The sequence below is a fragment of the Magnolia sinica genome, chromosome 13 (genome assembly GCF_029962835.1).
Source record: "Magnolia sinica isolate HGM2019 chromosome 13, MsV1, whole genome shotgun sequence".
Taxonomy (NCBI): domain Eukaryota; kingdom Viridiplantae; phylum Streptophyta; class Magnoliopsida; order Magnoliales; family Magnoliaceae; genus Magnolia; species Magnolia sinica.
In genome coordinates, this window is record NC_080585.1 from 1,466,460 (window position 1) to 1,489,452 (window position 22,993).

General features: G+C 39.5%; 1 protein-coding gene across 1 annotated transcript; it reads left to right on the forward strand.

Moving 5' to 3' along the window:
• The first annotated feature begins 14,519 nt into the window (after positions 1–14,519).
• LOC131222351 (thioredoxin reductase NTRB-like) lies at positions 14,520–22,464 on the forward strand. Its single transcript, XM_058217392.1, has 2 exons — positions 14,520–15,606; positions 22,163–22,464. The coding sequence occupies exons 1-2, from the start codon at positions 14,544–14,546 to the stop codon at positions 22,231–22,233; spliced, it is 1,134 nt and encodes a 377-aa protein (XP_058073375.1). The 5' UTR covers positions 14,520–14,543; the 3' UTR covers positions 22,234–22,464.
• The last annotated feature ends 529 nt before the right edge of the window (positions 22,465–22,993 follow it).

The following is a 22,993-nucleotide window of genomic DNA, read 5'->3' on the forward strand; positions in this document are numbered from 1 at the left end:
TGGGGAATTTAACCTTTAAGAACATATTAGAAAGGTAATTTTGTCTTTTCATTCCTTTGGTAGACTAGGGTACAACTTCGGTTCGGATCAACCAGAACTCAGTGGACCCTACCTAAGTTCGGGTAAGAGTTGGGTCGGGCTGTCAAGGTCCTTTGGTTGGGTTTAGGTTAGAGTTGAAATCGGAAAGTGGTTTTTGTAAAAATGCACAAAGGAGGGTGTTATTTGTCTTGGGCAAGAAAGGGAGGGTGCTATATTCCACAACCTTTACAATTAAATTACTCAAATGTTAATGTTACCTTCGGCTTAAAACCCTCTATTTATCCTTTGAAAATGCATAGTTTAAGCTATTTAAAAACTAGATTAAAAAAAAATAAAATCGCCTAAAGCACATGAATCATGCATTTGTACAGGTTGCTAACTCTCCACCTGCTCATATGAAAGTTGATGGAACTGCCCACGTGTCAGTCTCTTGTGAAACTGGACACGCAAGTTACACGATCCACCGTTAAAACCTTCCTAGGGCCCAGTGATGTTTATTTGTCATTCCACTTGTTCACAAGGTCACATAGACATGGATGAAGGCGAAACACAAATATCAGCTCGATCCAAGACTTCTGTATCCCCCAAAGAAGTTTTCAACTGTAGGCATTCATTGCCCACTGATTCCTCTGGTGTGGTCCATTTAAAACTTTGATATACTTCGATTTTGGGCTTGTGCCATAAAATAAGGTGAACAAGCGGATGGACAGTGTGGATAAGAGATACATTATAATGGGCCCCACAAAGTTTACTCAATAGGCTAAGTTAGTACCCAATCCACCTCCTTTTGATGTTAGGGTCGGCCTAACGGTCCATAGGGAGCAGTTGTGAGAGGACACCCAACCCATAAAACCTTCTATATTTATTATGTGGTCTACCATAATGTTTATTCGCAAATCTAATCCATGCATCTGACTCGCCCCACAGGGTGAAGGAACACACCAAAATATGGGCCGTTCCAATAATCAGGTGGGCTACGCCATATGACTTTAGTGGTTTTATATATGATTTTACATGATTCCCGATGGTGTGGTCTACCTGAGTATTAGACTATGCTGAATTTTGGGTTAATGGCAAACATGAGTGGACAAACATGATGGATGGAGTAAATCCGATGTGCACATCATGCGAGACCTATAATATAATATAATATATAGGGATCTTCACCACAAAATTCATCCACTAATCGGATTTCACCAAATGATGCTCCTATAAATTGATACTTTCCAGTGGTATGTTTAGGAAGAGAATTTATATTATTGGTCTTGTTTATTTTTTCATTACAAAGTAGGGAATTTAGAATTGTGGGGTACATAAGATATGTGTCTGACATCGAATTTCACGTATTAAAACTAACATGATTATTAGCAAATAAAAAAAATATAGTAGATACAGTCATAAAGCGAGCAAACCCACAAATACATCATAAGGCAAGCTAATTCTTAAAAAATTATAAACACCATTCAATACATCAAAATTCAAGTCTAACCCATATGATGATTTGATTGGCCGAGTCTTTTGTTAGTAGGATCAATACGTGCGGTGCATATGTTGGATGACTTGGATGTCATACACATACCACACAGGCATTATTTGGTGACAAAAATCCCTATAAAATAATATAATACTTCTGGTAGCATTGGTGACTTGATAGTCCAATTGATCAATCTGAATCGTCTATCATGTGGGAACACATTTCATAAACGAAAATGCAAAAAATGCACCGAATGGTGATCCAATCCATCTTTGATTCCGCCTTATTTTCCATATCTAGTTCTTTTCCAAATCATGGATGGGTTGGTTACGATTGCATTAAAAAAGCAATACTTTAGAATAATAGGCAATGCATAATGGGACCAAACACATAGATGGATCTGATTGTTGATTGGACCCACTTTTTAAAACAATCTCGTCCATTCATATTAAAGGCCGTTGATCAAATGGTTTAATATTTTCCGATTGGTGAGATGCTGGCATGGTAGTGAGCGAATAGTGTGTTGGACCTAATGAACAGCCTGGATCAATAGTTTGGACTTTCTTAAGTGTCACAATGCAACTTAGAGCACTATAACTTATTGTGCTCTGGAAGCACTGGAGTATTTCTCTAATACAAAACAATTCAATACAGTAGGGGTGTCAATGGGCCGAGCTTGGGCCTTCAAAAGCAGAATTTTGATTAGGCCCGGACCGTCGGCCTGGCCCGAACAGTTCAAATCGGGCCAAGACCAACCTCGGCCGGGCATGTTGACAGCCATAAATACAATATAATACAATACAATACAATATAATATTATATATCAATTAACAAAGAGAAAATGGAAGGATTGATGGACCAATCTGGCTGACAAACTTTGATATTCCTATCTTTGATCTTTTAGCCCACTTGCTTTCCTTTGGTGCTTTAACCCTTGAGGGAGCATCCTAGCCACTCATTTTGGTTTGAATGCTAGTCTACATTTTTATGATCACGTACTAATTCTTTAAAACTTATTTCGGTACAAATCCCTTTTGAGGGGTTCAGGGGGCCCACCAATGGTAATAGTTGGAGCGCTGGACATGAGTATGACCATATAATCACCCTTGACAGACGATCAAAGACATTTGATTGATGGCCTGAAAAATGGATGGTTTGATCATTTTGTTACCATGCCTTTAGTAGGAGGCTTTGATCATCCAGTTATGGCCATTTGAGTGCTTGTGTATGAATCGCTATACTCTGCAGAGTATCAAATAATTTTCTATTAGTAGAAAAAACTTCGATACTCTACGAGAGTTGGTCAGTTGGATGCCTACTTTTGGGTTTTTTTTTTTTTTGCCCAAATGCAAGATTAAGGTGATAGTTTCCCCCATTTTTTTCAAGTTGTGGTGTCTTCCGGGTCATACATGTGGTGCGAATGCCCGTCAATTCAGACCAGACCGTCCAATCATAGGGCCCATCATGGATGATAAGAAATCTAGATTGATAGGATGATCTTAACCATGATTTTTTTTTTAAATTTTTTATTTTTTGAATTTGGACCTCTGACTATTTTTTCTAACCATTTGGTTCGGCCAATAAAGTCTATGATCCCTCAACTATTGGGTCCAGTTAATCGTCCGCTCTAGATGGACGCAAGTCGTGTAGCGAGGCACTCACTACTCTTTACCATAGTGTGAAGACTCTGTTGGGCCGTTGCGATCTCTGTGTTTTATAAGTGCCCTTCATTTATTTTTCCAGCTCATTTTTAGACATGAGATTAGGATTAAGTATATCCAAAGCTCAAGTAAACCACACCATAGGAAACATTGACAAATGAATGCCTACTGTTGAAAACTTATTAGGGGCCACTTTGGTTCATATTTGTGTTTTCCTTTAATCCAAGTCTGTGTGACCTTACCAACTAGCCGGATGACAAATAAACATTGCCGTAGGCCATGGGAAGGTTTCAATGGTGGACGTCATTATCCTCACAATTTTCTAATTGTGTGGTCCACTTGAGCTTTTGAGATACTTCAATTATGATCTTGTGACTTAAAATGAACTGAAAAAAAATAAAAAAATAAAATAGACATAATGGATAAAACACATATATCACGGTAAGCTCCAGTGAGTCTTCCCATGACTATAAAAGGGTGGTGAGTGACTCACTACACAATGAAGATATTAAGAAATGATAAATAATTGAAATGAAATTTTGATTGTGGTGACACAATTCATTGATCGATAATCACAATTAATTAGTCATTTTCTAATAGAAGAGGAAAAAAGGTGGTGGTGAACTATTACCATAATCTAACACTTCTCCAATAGCCTTCTCCAGTAGGCCATCCAAAGCTTCTGTTTTTCGTAAGGTTTCCTTTCTCTCATGTACTTAGCTCAATTCACAACCCCTTAGTGTAAAAAAAGAAGAAGAGAAAGTTCCACACATGGCTCACTACCAGTCTCATGGCAGATGGCGTCCAATAAACGGTTTTCGGGTGAAATCCAACCGATCATCGGCCCATCGGCTCCGCATCAGGTTCTTAGATTTCATCAAGCTGCCCAGCAAGTTAAAGTCGACATGTGATCACATTCTTGAATTGCTAAAGAAAGGGATCAGAGGTGGCAGCAACGATAGTGGGAGTTGTAGAAGAGTTCTAGTAACCGAGGGACCGCGCTTCAACGGCCATGATCATAAGTTACATTCATGCAGGCGCTCTAATTCATTCTATGCTGAAGCGATAGCTGATTGCCTGGAGTTCATCAAGAGATCAGCAGTTACGGTGGACGACGTTGAGATCGGCAGCCGACGCGTTTGTACTAAAAAAGGGTCACGGTTTGAGTCATGTGTGGACACTTGTGGTATGTGACCACTGATTTTTTATTTTTTTTTTCTCCCTCATTTTCCTCCAAAGATCTTTTATTTCATTGCATGTGAGCCGAGCTTGGGGTTGAAGAACCCTGTGGCTTAGCACCCCAAAAGTATTGTTTTCACCAAATGGTCCGGTCCAGATGATCACCGGCTCAGTTCTGATTTGGACAGTTTATTATTATTGTTGTTGTTGGTGGTGGTGCTGCTGCTTGAATCTAGCTAATTAGGTATAGCCGTCTACCAACATGCAGGTGCTTGTATTAATCGTATGTAAAAGACAATGGAAGTATCGGTTGTGGTTGAAGACCCTCCAATGCCTAGGTTAAGCAGGTATATTAAAAGTAGATGTGATACTTGAGTTAAGGTTTTTGGTGTTTACCTTTCTCCAATTGCAATGAGTGTACTTATAGAATGTTTAAGTGACTTCAAAAATTGCGTATCACAGTGGGATACGGTAGATTTGCTAGAGGGTCTTTATTTAAATGGAGATCTACTTCTAGAAGTATTGCCGAGCCAGCTTTAGTTGGTGTGGTTTTTGGATAGAATTATACTAAATTTTTTTCTTTCTTGATTCAAAGCGGAATTTTCTCTCTTTTGCTTCTCTCTGATCGGGATCGATCTAGTCAACTCGGGGGGTCGATCTAGTCATCTTAAGGGTTGATCTGATCAGCTTGGGAGGTGATTCCCAATAGTGAGCTTTGCCCTTAAACAACACAGTTCAAGGTTAGCCCAAGGGTCATATCTCATTGCCTTATCTGCGCAAGAAGTTCAACCTGATATTCTGGTCAGCTCTGCTTTGAGGCATTCTTAATATTGGTTGTATTTCCCATATAAGTTCGGTTTTCTCCACAACAATTATTATTTTTCATATTAGTAAACCATGCGAATTGAACTGAACCACATAGGACTCAGTGGTTTATCTCATCCAGTGCGATTCGTTCTTATTGAGTAGAGTCTGAGTCAATTACTGAGCAAGTTTCTCAGCCGAGTTGAGTTGAGTCAGAGAGTTAGAACACTATGGCTTAGAACATTTCTAATGGATTGGGTTTGGGTTGGGTCAGGGTCAGACAAAACCTTACCCATTTACTAAAATGGGCCAAGGATTCTGGGTCAATCCAACTTACTTTGAATTCATTGAGCCTGGCCCAACCTGACCTGACCATTTAATTGTTATTGGGTCAGCGTCGACTGAGCCCAACCCATACAGTTGGGCATGGGCCGTGTTTGGATTGGGAAAAAAATCAATATTTTGATTAGGCCCAGCCATAGGCCTGGTCCGACCAGTTCAAAATCTGGGCATGGACCTGTTGCCTGGTCCACCAATCCATCTACTTAAGCGAGCCACATTGTCTAACTCAAGCACAATTTACATGGCTCGGGCCAGGCCTGCATCAAAGCTGATTTAGGCCGGGCGACGAATGGGCTGATCTGACTCATTATGACCAATAATGACGGGTGGTAATGGTCTGGGCCCATTGGGGTAAAGATTAGTGGAATCTCAGCCATTTGTTTATTGGGTCTGACCTTTGGTATGGGGCGAAGAATTTCTTGGGCTCGAAATTCAGGCACAGTTCTTGCATGAAAGACATTAACAGGGTTGGATTTGGCACCACAGCCAGGCTCAACCCATGCATATGATGGGCCATGAAAGGCCCAATTAAGAGATCATGGGTCGATTCAATATAGGGATGCTTCCATATAACCACCTATCATTTAGTGCATATCCCAAAAACATCGTACCTTTAAAGTTTGTACAAATAAACGCATAACTTTTAGGAAGTTTGACAAATTTACCCCTCTTTGATCTTGTAATCCAAGCTCGGTGGGCCCACTACAATGTCCTTATCACATCAACTCAGTCAATTAGTTTTGCCTGCTTATGATAAGACATGAGCCCCAAAACTAAAATAAGCCACAGCATAAGAATTAGCAAGGATTGAATGCCCACCATTGAAACTTTATAAGGGGCCAACGAAAGTTTCCGATGAGGATGGTATTTGTGTTTTCCCTTCATCCTTTGGGGAATTGTCTTATCAATGTATTGGATGGAACATAAATATTAATGGTGGGCCTCATAAAAGTTTCATTGGTGGGATTTTTATCCTCCATTGCTTTATAATGATGTGGCCCACCTGAGTCTTGAATTTGCCTAGCTTTTGGATTCATGTTCTATATGATCTAGCAAAACTTAGGGATGGAAGTGGATGTCACAAGGCATTGCTGTAGGGCTCACATAGCTTAGTAGGTGTTTCATTAAAGCCTTTTTTAACCATGGCGTTTTAATCCTTTTAAAATACACCTACGGCTTTATAACAATAGCGATTTTAGTTCACTAACAAGTAACAACCTAAATTTTAGTTCACTAACAAGTAACAACCTAAAAGTGAGGGGTTTATTTAGAAATACTTTAACAGGAGGCAGGTTTTAGAAAATGCACTATTTTTGGCCGAAAACCTTGCATGATGTACCGTCTACTATTTATAGTAAGTCGCGAAATCTAGTAGTTTTAGTTGTAGTTTGCTTCTGATTTCTCTCGCATGGCTTGGTACTCCTATTTAAAGGGTTATAAACTCATTTATTTGATTCATTAATTAATTTCAAATTTTATAGAATTTATTTTTTATTTTGCTTGCTAGCCTCTGTGTGGAGTCCAGAGAAGTTCTGTAGATGGTGCCCATAGATGGTGCTTGACCTCATCATGTTCATCCCTGCATAAATGCCCTGCGTAAATGGTGGCATGCATCCACCGCACATATATATCTATGTCAATCCTATCCATAAAAAACGTGGGTCCCATTCCTCAAGAGAGCATGATGTGAGAATCCAAACCGTCCACCCACACCCACACATATCCCTGCACTCAGATTGTAGTGAGATTTCACCACTTAGGAGAACTTGAACCCAAGACCTCGTGTTGAAACTAATGAGGGTCTATTATACGAGGGAAGGACTCAGAACTCTCATGGGTTTGAGAACTTTTTGCCATGTTTCTCTTAGGTGTACATTTGTTTTGTAAAATTGGATCCACCTGATTCGTGGGCCCGGGCAACTACATAGCAGTAAACCTCTGATGGATGGATTGGATTTCACACATATGTGCCATGTTGTGACATGTGTGGCTTTTACATGAGCTGCTTGTACAGGCTTCATAAGGCAAGCCAACTGTAGCAATCCAATTTGATTCTGCATCCAAACGCATGCCAGCTTGAATGACTTGCATCAAGTACAAAAATCGATTCTTGTTCTGCCTGAAGGCGAAGTTACTAGAATCAATGCTAAAATAGCAACACTCAAGCAATCAAATCCCAAAGAACAAGAAAAAATAGTTTTCCTAAGTTCCGATACAATCCAATCGCTGAAGTCATTCTCATATGTCTAACATCATCCAAACAAAGAGAAGGAAAGGATATTCTCGGTGTGTGGCCCACCTACATCATCTTCTCTCTCTATCCATTTCTTCGGATTCAAAATATGTAATGAGGCTCGAAAGGGCTCACATGTGCCAAGTTTGAGACGCACTTTTCATCCCATGGGCCACACTTGTTTCAGTTAAAAGGTCAATTCCTCTAGGGCCTGTTTGGATTTGGAACTAGAGTGATTTGGAATCTTCCGGTTGTGTTTGGCACTGTGAATTCAGAATCACTGTAATCTAAAAGTAACTGTGCATAGAATATTTATAGGGGTTTGAATTTAATTACTAAATCAACTTTAGTGTCTCTAATTAGTGTACCTATGTAATGTTTGGCCCAATAGTTGTAACCAGCGAATTTTAACTGTTGACTTACATGGACAATATTTGGATAACATAAGTTCTTCTACTAAAATAATTATAGTGATGCAGATTTTTTTTTTTTTTTTGGGTTAGCTTGTTAGTACACACTCCACCATTAGCCACCCCCACTAGGGAATCGATATAAAGACCTCAGTGTTGAAAGAGAATATCTTCACTCGGTCTAATTGATAATCTGATCTTTCTATAATATCATCAACAATTCATGTGCCAAGTAGATTAGTAGTCTAGTGACACATATATTATACATGTAACTCTTAAAAGTATTTTAGATGTGATATAAGCTTTTATCCTGGATTTCAAACCTTCCCCCCAAATCTCCTGAATCTAGGTGCCAAACGGCCCCTTAAACCTCATTACCATCAAACTGGGTCAAACTGGCTCATCACTGCCGCTACTTAAATAAAATATGAGCCCATGTGAAAACCTGACTTCAATACATCTTGAAATATCGTACACTGGGACTTCAGCCGTTGGATTAGAATATTTTTTTAATGACCCAGTCATTGACCTCATTGTGAATGGGGTATTCCTCAAAGACATTTCACCCTTTGTTTATTCAAATGTTGAAAGAATATTAATGTTCAGATAAAAAGAGAGTCAAATGGTCAAAGCATTGAACTTAATTTTTTTAAATAATTATATTATGATTTTTTTTTTAATGAAATACCCATTTTAATGTATGATTAGATAAATCCAGTAGCGCCCATGCAGGATAGTACACAATCACGGCCAGATGCATTGGCCGACATGTGTTCTAGAAATGAAAACTGCATGCATATGTTGTAGGAGTCAACACGTGCATGAAATCCACACCGTCCATCAAGCACACTGCTCCTTCAGCCCCGAACCCAAAAATCTGTCTGATTCAACATTTAAGGGCCACTAGGATTTTATCTAAAACCTCTAAATTAAGGTGGCATGGGTCACCTCAGTTTTAGAAAATCATGGTTTTTGGGTAATTCTTTCATTTAGATGGATATATTAGATGGCATATAAACTCCATGATGGGTCCTACACAAAATTAATAGCACGCAATTCATCCCAATGGTAGTTTATTGTTTGGGTACTGAATTTTCTATTATCATGATTTTTGAGATCAATGGTAAGGCATCTAGCAGAAGGGGTTTCACCCACTTGGCTCTTTGTTGAGGGTCACTGCATATTAGACCCCAATTATTTCCTGGATTTACAAGCATGATGCCGGTTATACCAAGGGAAATAGTGACGATTAAATGCTTGCCAATGAAAATTTCTTGGGAGCCACTAAAGTTTTGGATGGAGTTGATATTATTGTGGGGCCTACATAGCTTTGAAATCAGCTAGCTTGCTGGTGTTGGGGCCATCAAGTTGGCTGTCATACTTTCACCATGAATTCTAAAACTCAGTCAAATATAAATACCAAAGAGAGCTACACATGGGAATTTTGTAAAATCAATCCTAAGACCTTACATCCACTTGATTCTTCCCACGTGAGTCTTGAAATGTCTTTATTTTTAGAAAATTCATTCATCGAGGCAGGACAGATTATTGGACCGGATGGAATATATATGTGATGGTCGAACCCATGCAATTTAGACAATTTTAATGGTGGACCTTCTCATCGTGTAGCCCACCTGATGGTTCAGTTGTCAATGGTCCAAACACAGGGTGGCCCATCAGAATGACGTGGTGGATCTCTTTCCCATGAAGTCGCTCCGTCCACGTCAGCGAAAATAACACGCCCCATTCTGCGACGCTCCGACCAGCTGCAACTTGCCACGTGTGAACATGGGACATAACTAGGTGGGCCACCTGATACGCTGCTGAGGAACCGCGTAGTGGTGTTGTGTTCACACACGCGCTGGCCTGTTTTGCGACTTTAATGTGAGTGATGCAATGGCATACGTCATGAGTTTTGCCACCGTGGAGTGCGGATTGCGTCCTGCCTCGCCCATCTCTCGCTACGAACGGTCATATTTATGTTGGGTCACGACGATGTATCTATTTATCCACGCCGTTCATTCCTTTTCTCATGTCATTTTAAGGTATGAACCCAAAAAACGAGTATATCCAACACTCAAGTGGACCACACTCACAGACGACTCTTGCATTTAATGCAACCCAAACATACTGTTTGGCGTGGTCCATTTGATCGTTGGATCTGCCTAACCTTTTTGTCTTATATCTTAAAACGATCTGACAAATGTACAGAAGGGAGTGGATAAACGGATACATCAAGGTGTGCGCCACACAGATCTGCCGTTAGTGGCTGAGACATGGTCGCTGCAGGACGCAATCCGCTTCCCGCTGCCATACCTACCACAGGTCTGCAATATCCATCTATGTCGGCCCTATATTAGTTAGATCCAGGATTCAAGCCGCTCATTAATTGGGGTTCACCCATCAATTGCATGGACAGCAAATAAATACCCTTAAATTGTATTATTTTAACCATGATAATAATAATTATTTTCTCTTCAATATGGATGGTCTTGTAACTTTTCTATAATTGAAATACTAAAATCTTCTGAGTTCTAATGCAAATCCCCCGTTCAAAATGTGGCGGATCACATTAACGGTTACCAGATCTGGCGGCTAAGTTTCTCAAACACGATTTGCGTGAGTTTTAGATAAGGTAATCCCATTTTCAGGGACGCGGATTACCTGCTGAGCACGACAGTAGCAAGTCTAGCTAATGAAGTGACGTCACCACGTTGCTTGGGCCCACTATGATGTATGTGATTATGTATACGTCGTATCCACGCCATCCATCCACTTGGAGAGATCATTTTAGCTGATGAGCCAAAGATGAGGCAGATTCAAAGCTCAAGTGGACCCACCATAGAAAACAGTGGGGACAGTAACACCCACCGTTGAAAAGGGATGGACGGCGTGGATAACAGATACATCGTCGGCTCCTCCTACTAGAGGGTAATCCGTCCAAGTGGGACCATAACGCAATCCGCGTCCTTCCCGCTAGTCCTATGTAAGGAGGACGCCGATTGCGTCCGACTAAATTTATATGGCTCCACCTTTATGTATCTATTTATTGGCTCCATTGATTCCTTTTCTAATATAATGTTATACTATGAGCCCAAAAATCAGTTAGATCCATGTCTCTAGTGGACCACACTAAATAATAATCTTAGGTTGCATTAAATGAAAAAATCATAACTCGTGTGGTCCACCAGAGAGTTTGATCTGCCACATTTTTTGTCTCATATCTAAACATGACTTAGAAAATGGATGGACAGTGTGGATATACAAATACGTCATGGTGTCACCCAATACCTATTTGATTTGATGCTTGAATGTCCAACCAAGGTCTGACGCAATCCACGTCCATCTAGAAAGTTTCCGAGTAGCCACCTTTATGTATGCGTTTTATCCCACCCTTCATCCAAATTTCCACCTCATTTAAGGTACAAGCCCAAAAAATGTGGTAGTTCCAAGACTAGGGTGGATCACACGGTGAGGATTACTTTACCGTCCAAAACATTTTGGGGCCTCGGAAGTTTTGCATCAAGTTGATATCAGTCTTTTCCCATGTATGTAAATTAAGGTGGTCTCAACAGTAGGTGTCATTATCACCACTGCTTCATGTGATGTAGGCTGTTATCCTCATATCTTCCTCCAGCTCCTTATATCTTCTTCGTTTTTGGGCTTGTATAAAAATAAATGAACGGTCTGGATAAAACCCATAAATCAGGATGGCCTCTCAGTCCCTGTAAGTTACTAGCTAGGAATGCATGGGAGTAACAAATCCGCGTCTATTCCGCGGCAGCTAGAGAGCTACTAGAATCTCATTGGCATTCTCACGCAACATTCATATGGAAGATCTGAGCCATTGATCATACAGATTCGACATGTATGCACCATGTCCCATTCATTAGTCCTCTTGTATATAAAAGCAACAGATGATGTAAATCAATAGATTGGTGGGCACACCATATAAGAAGCGGTCTCGTTGAGGTAGATTTTAAGAAGAAAATTGGCGGTAGACAGCATCTAGCCTATCATTGATAATGTTGGCAACGTGCAAAACGACGGTTAATCAATGGAAGCTTCTAAAAGAAACGTAGCCACATGTTTTTTAAATTTGCTTTTGTTTAGTGGGGGATCCGTGTCATTGACAGTCGTGTTTTGGTCACTTCAATTGGGACCACATTGCAGAGAATGGTTTCATGTGAAGCGGTTTGGAAGCGAGCTGTCATGTAATATTGCTGGGATGTTTTGGACCGTATATTGTCAGGGGAATTATCTTCTAGAATGATCTATCACCACTAATTAGCCTCTTAGATCTATGCATTGAAGTAGCATGCTATTTTGGGATTTAAGAATCATGCCTGATTTCAATTGTGTAAAATTATATGGAGAAGAGGAGATTGATATTTGAATTTTTAAAAATAGAAGGTGAAGTTCTATCCATGGTCCCAACATTTCTCCTTACTTATAGAAATAAGGAAATCTAAATCTTGATACAGGTGGGTGAGGTACGTTTAGGACCTATAAAACAATGTGTAGGACCACATTCCTGTGGCTCCACTAGATAATAAATAAACTGTCTAAATCTAATGGTTGAGCCTGAATGCTATATTTGGGCCACTTTAGGAACACAGCTGATATAATCTACTACAAACAAAGCATAAACAATTGTTGCATGGTTGTGCATGGTTGGTGCATGGTTGTGTAATTAACCAGCTATTTTGGTACGTGGTCTTAAGTGGGGTTAAATTGCATTTATTTCCTTGCAAATTCCATCCGTCGTTTGGAGATAATGGTAAGGATTTGAGACTACATGGGATGGAATTCATTTCATTTGATCCCATGAGGGATTTTTGGTGAATTTCGAAATCCACTACACATGTGAGCTCGACATTGATGTATGTGTTTTATCCATACCGTCCATTTATATACACCCGTTACACATGATATTTTAGTATAAGTGATCAACTTTAGTTGCAAATTTGATCCGTTGATTACAATTTCATAGTCCACCAAACAAAATTTTACTTAATAGAGTGGTTTTTTTAAAGGAAGAATTTTATCCCGAGTGTAAGGATTGGATGACCAATATATCATGCTATATCCGGACATGCAATCATTGTGCTATGATAATGTTAATTTAATCTAATGCAATTCCACACCATTGATTGCAATACTAGTGCTAATTCCATTTAATGCAATTCCACACCATTTAATCCCTCAAGCACCTTGAGAGACTTGAATAGATAGGCTTTTAAAATAATTAGTCTTACATGGAGACTTTAAACTTGGTTATTTACCTTATTTAGAGAGATTATATTCTTAGGTAATTAGGAAAGTGATTATGATTGGAAAATCTATTTACTAACTTCATAAAAATATTTTTTTGGTAAAGAAAAAACTCAAATTGACATGAGTAAAGGCAATAACAAAAAAATATAAACTTATAATTTATTTGAGAGTGAAGAAAAAAAATATATAAGAACTTACAATTTATTTGAAAACATTGGCAGTGGTAGAGTGAATTGATAAAATAAAATTCATAAACTAACTCAATTAATTAGGAAGAAAATAGAGGATGAGAATGACAATGATGGCAATGGGCATATGCATGACATAGCTCTTGACGAGTTTTTGAAGTCTTTGAATTTCGATTCGCACATGTTTCTAAACGTGGGTATTAATAATTTCTTGTGAAAAATTTATTAAGCAAAATAGAGAATCTCAATTTTGACTTTAAGTGTCCAACTAGATCTGTATGGATCAACCGTAATGTATTTATTTATCCTTAATATTAATCCATTTTCTAAAGTTATGTTAATATATGAGTGTAAAAATTATGCATATCCAAACTTTCTAACAGAGGAGATGTTGGCAATTGTAAAGAAAAAGGAATCATATGATATTTAGGTAATGTATAACGCTTTAAAAAAATTAGACACGTGGCGTATGTTAATTCTAATAAAGTTAACTAGATTGTGCAGCTCATCATCTCCGGGTCGTAACACAAGATCAGATTGGTTGAATAATCTCAACCGTTGATTCGTGGACATTTGCTTCCTTAAAGAGGACCGTTGCACTTTTTCATTTTTAACCGTCCAATAAATGTCGGCCAATCCAATGTTCAGATTATCGAGTAAGTTTAATGTTTTGTTCTTGATAAATCTACATTGGTTACCATATTTTGGACGGTTCGATTTTACCAATTATATGCCACGTGTGTAATTTCTAAGTTCGTGCGTATCATCCATCAGTCTCTACGAGATTATCAAAGTTTTTCTTCGCCGAAATCTGAATACCTTTCACAAAAACCGTTACGTACCGGGCCGAAACCCTAACAAAAAAGCGGTGACGCGCTAAAAACGCTCCTATAAAAACCAGATCAGAGGGCAGAAAGGAGGGACACAAGGACGGACATGCACCGCCCTTGCTCTGGACTCAAAACCTTTCTCAAGAAAGTAGCAAACATCGTTGGATTCGCAACAACCTCAAGCGCGGCGTCATCTTCGCCCTTACCTGTCTTAGCAGCTCCTGTTCATTCCAAGCTCTCATCTTCCGCCATGGATGAGCTCGAAACCCTAAAAACCCGCGTCTGCATCATCGGCAGCGGCCCTGCTGCTCACACCGCTGCAATCTACACCGCTCGCGCCGAGCTCAAGCCCGTCCTTTTTGAGGGTTGGATGGCCAACGACATCGCCGCTGGCGGCCAGCTCACGACCACCACTGACGTCGAGAACTTCCCCGGATTTCCCGATGGCATCCTCGGCTTTGAGCTCATGGACCGCTGCCGTGCGCAGTCGGAGCGGTTCAACACCCGCATTATCACCGAGACGGTCACGTCCGTCGATTTATCCGCCCGCCCTTTCAAGGTCGTGTCGGAATCGAAGTCCGTTGAAGCCGACTCGGTCATCGTCGCCACCGGCGCCGTCGCCCGCCGCCTCAAGTTCACCGGCTCGGAGGAATTCTGGAACCGTGGCATCTCGGCGTGCGCTGTCTGTGATGGGGCCGCCCCGATCTTCCGGAACAAGCCACTGGCCGTGATTGGCGGTGGGGACTCGGCAATGGAGGAGGCCAACTTCCTGACCAAGTATGGATCGAAGGTGTTCATCGTGCACCGGCGGGATGCGTTCCGTGCGTCTAAGATCATGCAGAACCGGGCGCTCACGAACCCAAAGATAGAGGTTGTGTGGAATTCGGAGGTGGTTGAGGCTTATGGAGATGGTGGTAAGGGGGTTTTGGGGGGTTTGAAGGTGAAGAACGTGGTGAGTGGGGAGGTATCGGATCTGAAGGTGTCGGGTCTGTTCTTTGCAATTGGGCATGAGCCTGCAACGAAGTTTCTGAACGGGCAGCTGGAACTCGACTCTGATGGGTATGTTGTGACAAAACCGGGGACGACTCAAACGAGTGTGAGGGGGGTTTTTGCTGCTGGAGATGTGCAGGATAAAAAGTACAGGCAGGCGGTTACTGCTGCCGGCTCAGGTTAGACTCTGCCCTTTTGCTAGCATTCATTTCTTTTGTGGGTGTTGCCAAATTGCACCGTGGTCGTTGACCTCTGACACTCTTCTTGGCTACCTCCTATCTTTTTTTAGGGCTATCTTCCAAATATGGTTTCACGGATTCTTCACTTTGTTTTTATTTTTAGTTATTCTTCTTTTGAATGAGTATAATCAGAATTTACTAAAAGAAAACAGTGCAAAGGGGAGTCACAAAAAGATTTCAAATATAACTTTAGGCATTAATCTGCTAATGGGATGCTTCATGATGAATTTAAAAGATAAATGTAAGACCATATACTGTCAGATGGTGCTTTATATTCTTTCCTGAGATAGAAATACTGATGCTGGGGAGTCACGAACAATTGACTTGCATTGAGTGAGTCACTGGGGAGTTACAAACTATTGAATTGCTTTGAGTTGCCATCATTCCAAATTTTCAAAGTTAGGGTAAAGGATTTTGACAAGGATCTTTATTCCATAGTGCATGGCAAAATCATATTTCTATAGTTCTTCTTTTCAAAATGCACATAGAAACAGGTATTACAGTCTGAATATTAAGCCTTTAAGTATCTGCATACTTGTTGAGTACTAGAGACATTCTTCCATATTCTCGTGTCTCTCGCTGTCTCGCATCCTAGTAGGTTTGGTGCATAAGACCTGGCGCATAAGACCTGGCGCTTGCACTTGGGGCATTACATATCTATCCTCAATCCACCAGGTCAATAGACACGTACACACAAGGTCAATAGTAACAATCCAATATTCTTGTCTGCTGCTGCACCATACACTATTTGGTCTGATATCTATATCACAGAGTTTATCCAAATGTGGATTAGTAACAGAGCACATCTATTGTGCCTGTCCCTACTCATAGTGTTTTTCATTGGGACATGAAGAAAGATGATAGAAAAATGCTTTTCCATTATCTTTTCCCAGATACTACTTTCCTGTTGTGTTGGTCTTTCAACTGGAAAATTTAGCACATTAAAAGGCAAATTTAACCCATTTTTAAACAAGCAACCATAAAGTACTAGTCATTATCACCATGGTAGCCTTGTCCTGTCTATTTGTTGTTGGCTTTATGAACATTGCTTCACTGATCAATCCTATTTAAGGCCCTCTCCTTTGTAAGTGAACAAGCCATCACATCCCTTCGTGCTCCTTCAATCGAAGTCCTTTTTGGTCTTCCTTTCATCCTATTTTCAGGCCCTCCAACACTAATCACTGTTATCCTCCTTATAGAGCCATCTCTAGGCCTAGCAACAGGCAGGCATGGGGTTGGTTTGGGTTTGGATTTTGTACTAGCTGAGCCAGGCCTGCTGGGTCTATTCAAAATATTGATTTTGCCTAGCCCAAGCCCAGCCCATTGCCACCCGTAGCCATCTTTGGTCTTTGTTGCACATTACCAAACCATCTCAATATGCTCTCCGTAATTTTTTCTCTTATTTTGGGTCACTCTTAGCCCCTAGGTTGCTTGGGATGATCTCATTCTTAATTATATCATTCTGAGTTTTCTCATGCATCCATCTCAACATCCTCATCTCTAGAATCCTCAATCTCTATACAGCTGGGTAAATCGGTTTCAAAGGCATGCTGCAACTGCTCAACATTCAAAAGGCACGTCTCTACATCATCCACCTAGCTCTACTTCTATTGGAAACATCCTTATCGATGTCCCCATCTAACTGGTCTTACTAAAGTTGCATTCAATTGTCCATCTTGGTTTTGCTAATTTTTAAGCGGTTTTGCTAATTTTTAAGCCTCTAGGTCCTAGTTCCTACTTCATTCCTCAAATTTGGCAATTGCCTCTTCTTTAGTCCTGTTGACCAATGCCTTACCATCCACAAGCAACATAACTCAATAAATGGTTGAATAAAATTTCTCTCTTTTTTATGAAGAATACTCTATTGTATGGCATGCCTTTGATCTTTGATTGGCTTTGCATCTCAAGCTGCTTTAATGGCATTGTCCACCCTCCCACGTGTGCTGGAGAGCAATGGCTCTGCCATATCCCTAGCCTTCCCACTCTATCTTGAAGCTAAACCAGTTTTTTGATATTGTAGCCAAAAAGTTAAGAATTTAGTTTATTACATCCAAGATGTTAATGAGTTTAAAGTTTACTCCAGAGTTCACAGAATATTGCCAGACTATTTGCCTTATTCTGAATGGAAGAAATCCACCCTTCGGAAAATGGTTGTGAACATACACCATGTCTTGATATCCTGAGAAGTGTTATCAAGGATGACTAGTGGTGGTGCCAAGGATGAGTCATGTTTGCTCCAGGAATGTAGTCAAGGTATTCTGGGTGCATGCTTAGCCCTTTTGGCCACTTGCACCTTGCGTTGGACCTAGGTACCATCCCCAGGCGTGCCTAGGCCTTAACGCCCTTCCGCACTAGTTGCACTCCAGTGCCATTTGCATAATCTTGGGATTTATCCTTTTGGGTATACTTCAAAATAATGATATTTTTGGTATGTTTACACCCTCGAGGGTGGAGAACTGATATAAACCACTGTTGTGCATATTTACCAATTTCTTTCAGATCAATTCTTTGGTTTATGAACAATACCTTGTATACCAAATTTCTTATATTTACTATAAACTCAAAGGTCTTCATGTTGATTTTCTTTCTTGTATTGGTGTTAAGCATTGCGCTGCACCTCTTAAAGCAATTTTAGTTTCCATTTGAGCCATAAGAGAGATAGTAGATGAATTGGGAATTTCAGGGGAATTGAAAATTTTGGGTTATAGGATTTGTGGATGTTGAAGATTTGGATTTTGGAGTTAGAAAATTTAGGAATTTTAACAAAATTATGATTTTGGGTTGGGGGATTTGGGGAGTTGGAGAAATTAGGAAATTTAGGGTTAGTATTTGGGGCAATTAGAACATTATGGGCTATAATTGGGGGAAATTGGGAAAAGTTGGGGATATGGGGTTTTGAGCTAGGTGGAATTGAGAAGTTTAGAAATTCTATGGTTTGGAAAATTGGATAAATTTGAAATGCTAGGGTTCTGTGGATTCATTGGGATGTTGAGTAGATGTAAATTTTTTGGAAGTGTTGTCTAACTATCACTCTATTTTAAATATGTAATAACTTTAGAATTAGTTTCATTTTGTTAAAATTACTTTTAGAGCTAATTGAGGGTGCCTCCCAGTTGTGGGTAGTTCTATAGTCATGCTATGATTCTAACTTTGTTCAGTTTTTCCAATTTCTCTAGATTCAAAGATCTTGAAATGTTTTTTAGTTTTTGTTTTTAGGGCCAGTAAGCTGGGATTGAACCTATATGTGGGGGTGATGTTGAGATTCAAACTTCCACATGCAAAATATCGATTCTCTGTGGAATGTCAGATCAGATGTGAACTTATATATGAGCAATATAGTGTGATGCTCTGAATTAGGATACTGTTTCTCTATGCATCATAGGGGCACTTCAAAGTAGGAGAAAAACCTGTCTCATATACTTCAGTGTATATGTGAAACCCTAAGGAGCAACATTTTCATTCTTTTCTGCACTATAGTAATAATGTTTACATTAGTGAGCTGTTGATCAACTTTATTGGGACTATAGTGCCTAAGGTATCCCTCAAATCCCGCTAACATAAACAGTTGACCAGAGATTAGATGTGATACTCAATATTCTAAAATTTGGGGTGGTGGTCTGCTGCATTTTTTGCTTGGCATATAATTTAAAGATGCATGTTTTGACAGCACAGCTGCATTGGCCATTTCACAAAATGAACATGTCAGAACATATTTGAGGTGCACAGTAAGGTTGAATCTGCTTGATGGAAAATCGTTATCAGGACGACCCTGTTTTATATGTTTTATTCATTCCATATCCCATATTTCTGCCAGGACATCCCTGTTTTGTATGTTTTATTCATTCTATATCCCTTATTTCTTTTACTGATTTGGGGATACTATTGCATAACTTTTTGATCCATGTCATCAAATGATTTCTTCTGCTGCCTTTTGTGTAGACATTTTTGGTAGCGCTGGAATGGGTCAGGTCAGATGCAGGCCAGTGGCCTAACTTGCTTTGATGGGTTTGGCTTATGCTTAATCAGTCATGGGTCAGGCTCACACAAAAGTGAGACCTGTTAAATAACTTGACCTGACCCTACCCACTTATAAGAAGCTTATCATAGCTTGTGAAAGCTTTATCCCCCAAAATTTATTAAATAGTGCTAATGGGCAAGGTTGTCGAAAATGTACAATTTACAAGTCGAATCATATAGTACATCCATACCACGTTAACTGTGCTCCAAAATCACGAATCCATCAAAATCGCACGCGAATTATACATGAATCGTATTGAATCATTCTATTTACATGGATGAATTTTTGGGCATCCCTCCCATAAAATGTGGGAGGGAGGGACAAAAGAGCGATCTCCATTTGTTTTGGAAGACTAAAAGCTAAAGATGTTGCAGAGGAGATACTTTTTGAACAATTTTTTTCTTTTTTGAATTATACCCAAAGAAGTATGTCATCGAATGAAATGAGGGATGAGAGATGTTTCAACAATTCCCATTCTTCGGCTTTCACTGTGGGGTCCCGGGCTAAAAACTATGTCATCGAATGCGCTACCAATGTTTCTGCTCTCAAGGGTTTTGATTTTCTTTTCTTAGTTTCTTAGCTCTGGTTTTTGTTTGCTTTCTTCGCTTTCTTTGGTGGCTCTACTATCTCGGCAGTGCTCGTTGTTTTGCTTTTTTTCTTTTCTTCTTTAATAAGATCCTCGTTATTTTTGAAAAAAAAAACCCAAAGAAGTATAGAAAAAAAAAAAAAAAAAAAAACCCAAAGAAGTATAGAATAGTTGTAAATGGGTAAAGGGTTGAGTGATTTGAACTTTGTTGTGACACATTTGCACTTGCAGACTTACCATATACTGGTTCTAAATTGATAATATCATGATGTATTACTTGATACATATTGATGGAAAATAATGAGTTTTCTTTCTAGTTTATTTATAGTTTTTTTCAGATTCAACCCCTCCAATGTTATGATTTAAGATACAATTTACCGGTCAATACAATTTGACCCCTACCACATTGGGTAAATTGATTCAAATCAATATGATTCAACTCCCTATTTGTGATTTATGATATGATATAATTTTGACAACGTTGCTGATGAGTTTGAAAATGAGGCCCAATTGGGTTGAGTGGGGATTGGCGTCATTATTTGTTTTGAGTTGAGCCACAGACTAAATTCTAGAGACATTTAATAAATTGCTGGGCCTCAGGTTGTGGCTCATGGGCTGTGTGTGGCGCTCAGGTTTAAATTCTTGGCTTGTTTACTAAAAGGGTCAGGCTTAGGTGATTTCTTTGTACATTTAGCAAATGGGTCAGGCCCCAGGCTGACCGCAATCCATACCCAACCCATTGCCTCCACTAATTTGCTAGCCATAATCTTTAGTGCCATGTTGGTGTTCAGAAAAAAAAAGAAAAGAAAAAAGAAAGAAAGAAAGAAAAACAAGGCTTTAGTACCCTATTGCTTTTTAATTATTTGAACTTAAAAAAAATCTTATTTCAATTTTTTTAAAAAATCTTTGCTTGACATCATATCTGAAGGGGACATTTTATAAGATAGCTATAAGACTAGGCATGCTTTATGGGAGAGAATGTTGGAAAATCAAAGACAACATGTTCATAGGATTGGTGTAACTGAAATGATGTTGTGTGTTTTTATTTTTTATTTTTTAAAGGTTGCTGAAATGAAGATGTTGAGATGGATGGGTGGCAAGACAAAGAAGGATAGAATAAAAAATAAATACATTTGAGGGAAATTAGGAGTGGCACCAATAGATAATATGATGAGGGAAAGTAGACCTAGATGGTTTGGCCCATGTGCCACGGAGATGAAGAATTGATCTAGGCAGTGAGTTGATTCAAGTCGAAGGTTCTAAAAGGCCAAGGGGAACGCCCAAAAAGATGTGGGTTGAGTCGTAATAAAAGACTCGATGGTTTAATTGTTCCGTGATAGAGTGGAATGACAGAACAGGATTCGTATTGCTGACCTGAATTAGTTGGGGTAAGGCTTAGATGATTATAATAATGATGATGATACCCTTCTATTTGCAGGTTCTGTATTTTTCCCAGGTTTAATCTAATTTCAAACATCCACTCTTCTCAGGAACACTTAAAAAAAAGAAATATCTAGTCACTGTATTTGACGCATGTGATGTAATTGACATCCGTACTGTTTACTCACTGCTTTGCATTTGTTCCATGTCCGTCTTTTCTTTTAGCATAGGAGGGGAGGTGAGTTGGTTAACCCTTTCATCTTCGTTTGAACTTGGATATAAATTTGGGGAGACCATAGCATTTTTTGTGGCATGAACCCCAAACGATCAATTGTAAGCAGCACAAATCTTATGTAGTATTCAAATAATCCGTTCCTCTCAAAAATCAATAAAGGAAATATGCATGCTAGAATGAGAGAGATCTTTAAATTGGTTTCCTCATTTTATGGAGTTGGGATTGGTTTTGCATGTTCGAATTAATGTTGCATCTCACAGAAGGTAATGATGTGCAGGTTGCATGGCAGCTCTGGATGCAGAGCATTACCTGCAAGAGATTGGAGCTCAGGAAGAAAAGACGGATTGACTACTGTCTTTGGATGGTGCAGAGGAGCCTTCAAAGAAACTGCCAATGAAAGCAAAAGCCAATCTATAGTAGAAAGAAGAAGAAAGTATCAGTATCAATTGGGTTGTGGTTTCTAGGAGTTTATTTGTTTCATATTGATTTCTCTCTGTTGATTGGTTACGAAGCCGTAATTTATACGGAACAAATCATTGTTAGAAATGATATTTATCAAAGGAATCCATTTAGTAATCATTTCGGGCATTGATATTTATTTCATTTAGCCTGCAAAAATCATACTTACTTCATTTGATACTCCGTACAATGCTGGATAGATTGTTCAACTTAAGCTGGATAAATTCTGGGATTTTAATTATTTGTATTCTGATAGATGTAAACAGGGACAGATAGTTTGGACATTTTAATCTGAATTAATTGTATTCCGGCTTTGCAATTTCTAAGTGATTTGTAAATGCCTGCATATCATCCATCAGTCTGCCAGAGTATAAAAAGTTTTTCTTTTGCTTTTTGTCACCCTGCGAAGTCAGGTATATCAGTGTTGGGATCTGCACTGTGCCATCAGATTCAGATCCTCGTCCCAAGGCAAACGGGATAAAAGTGGCTCTTGTGGTTAATGGGTGAATGCAAGTCAGATCGAGAGGGCCCTCCTGCAAAATGTCTGTGGCTCACGTGTGGGTTTCAGGCCATTCATCAGGTCTGGTCCAGCACGAACTTGTACGGACCCGGTGCACTCATCAGTTTGAGTCTCTCGTATAAGAAACAC

Excerpts from the sequence above, each read along its gene's own strand:
- LOC131222351 (XM_058217392.1), top strand. The coding sequence starts at position 14,544 with ATGCACCGCCCTTGCTCTGGACTCAAAACCTTTCTCAAGAAAGTAGCA. Across the intron at positions 15,607-22,162 it reads GGTTACTGCTGCCGGCTCAG|GTTGCATGGCAGCTCTGGAT; the intron begins GTTAGACTCTGC and ends AATGATGTGCAG.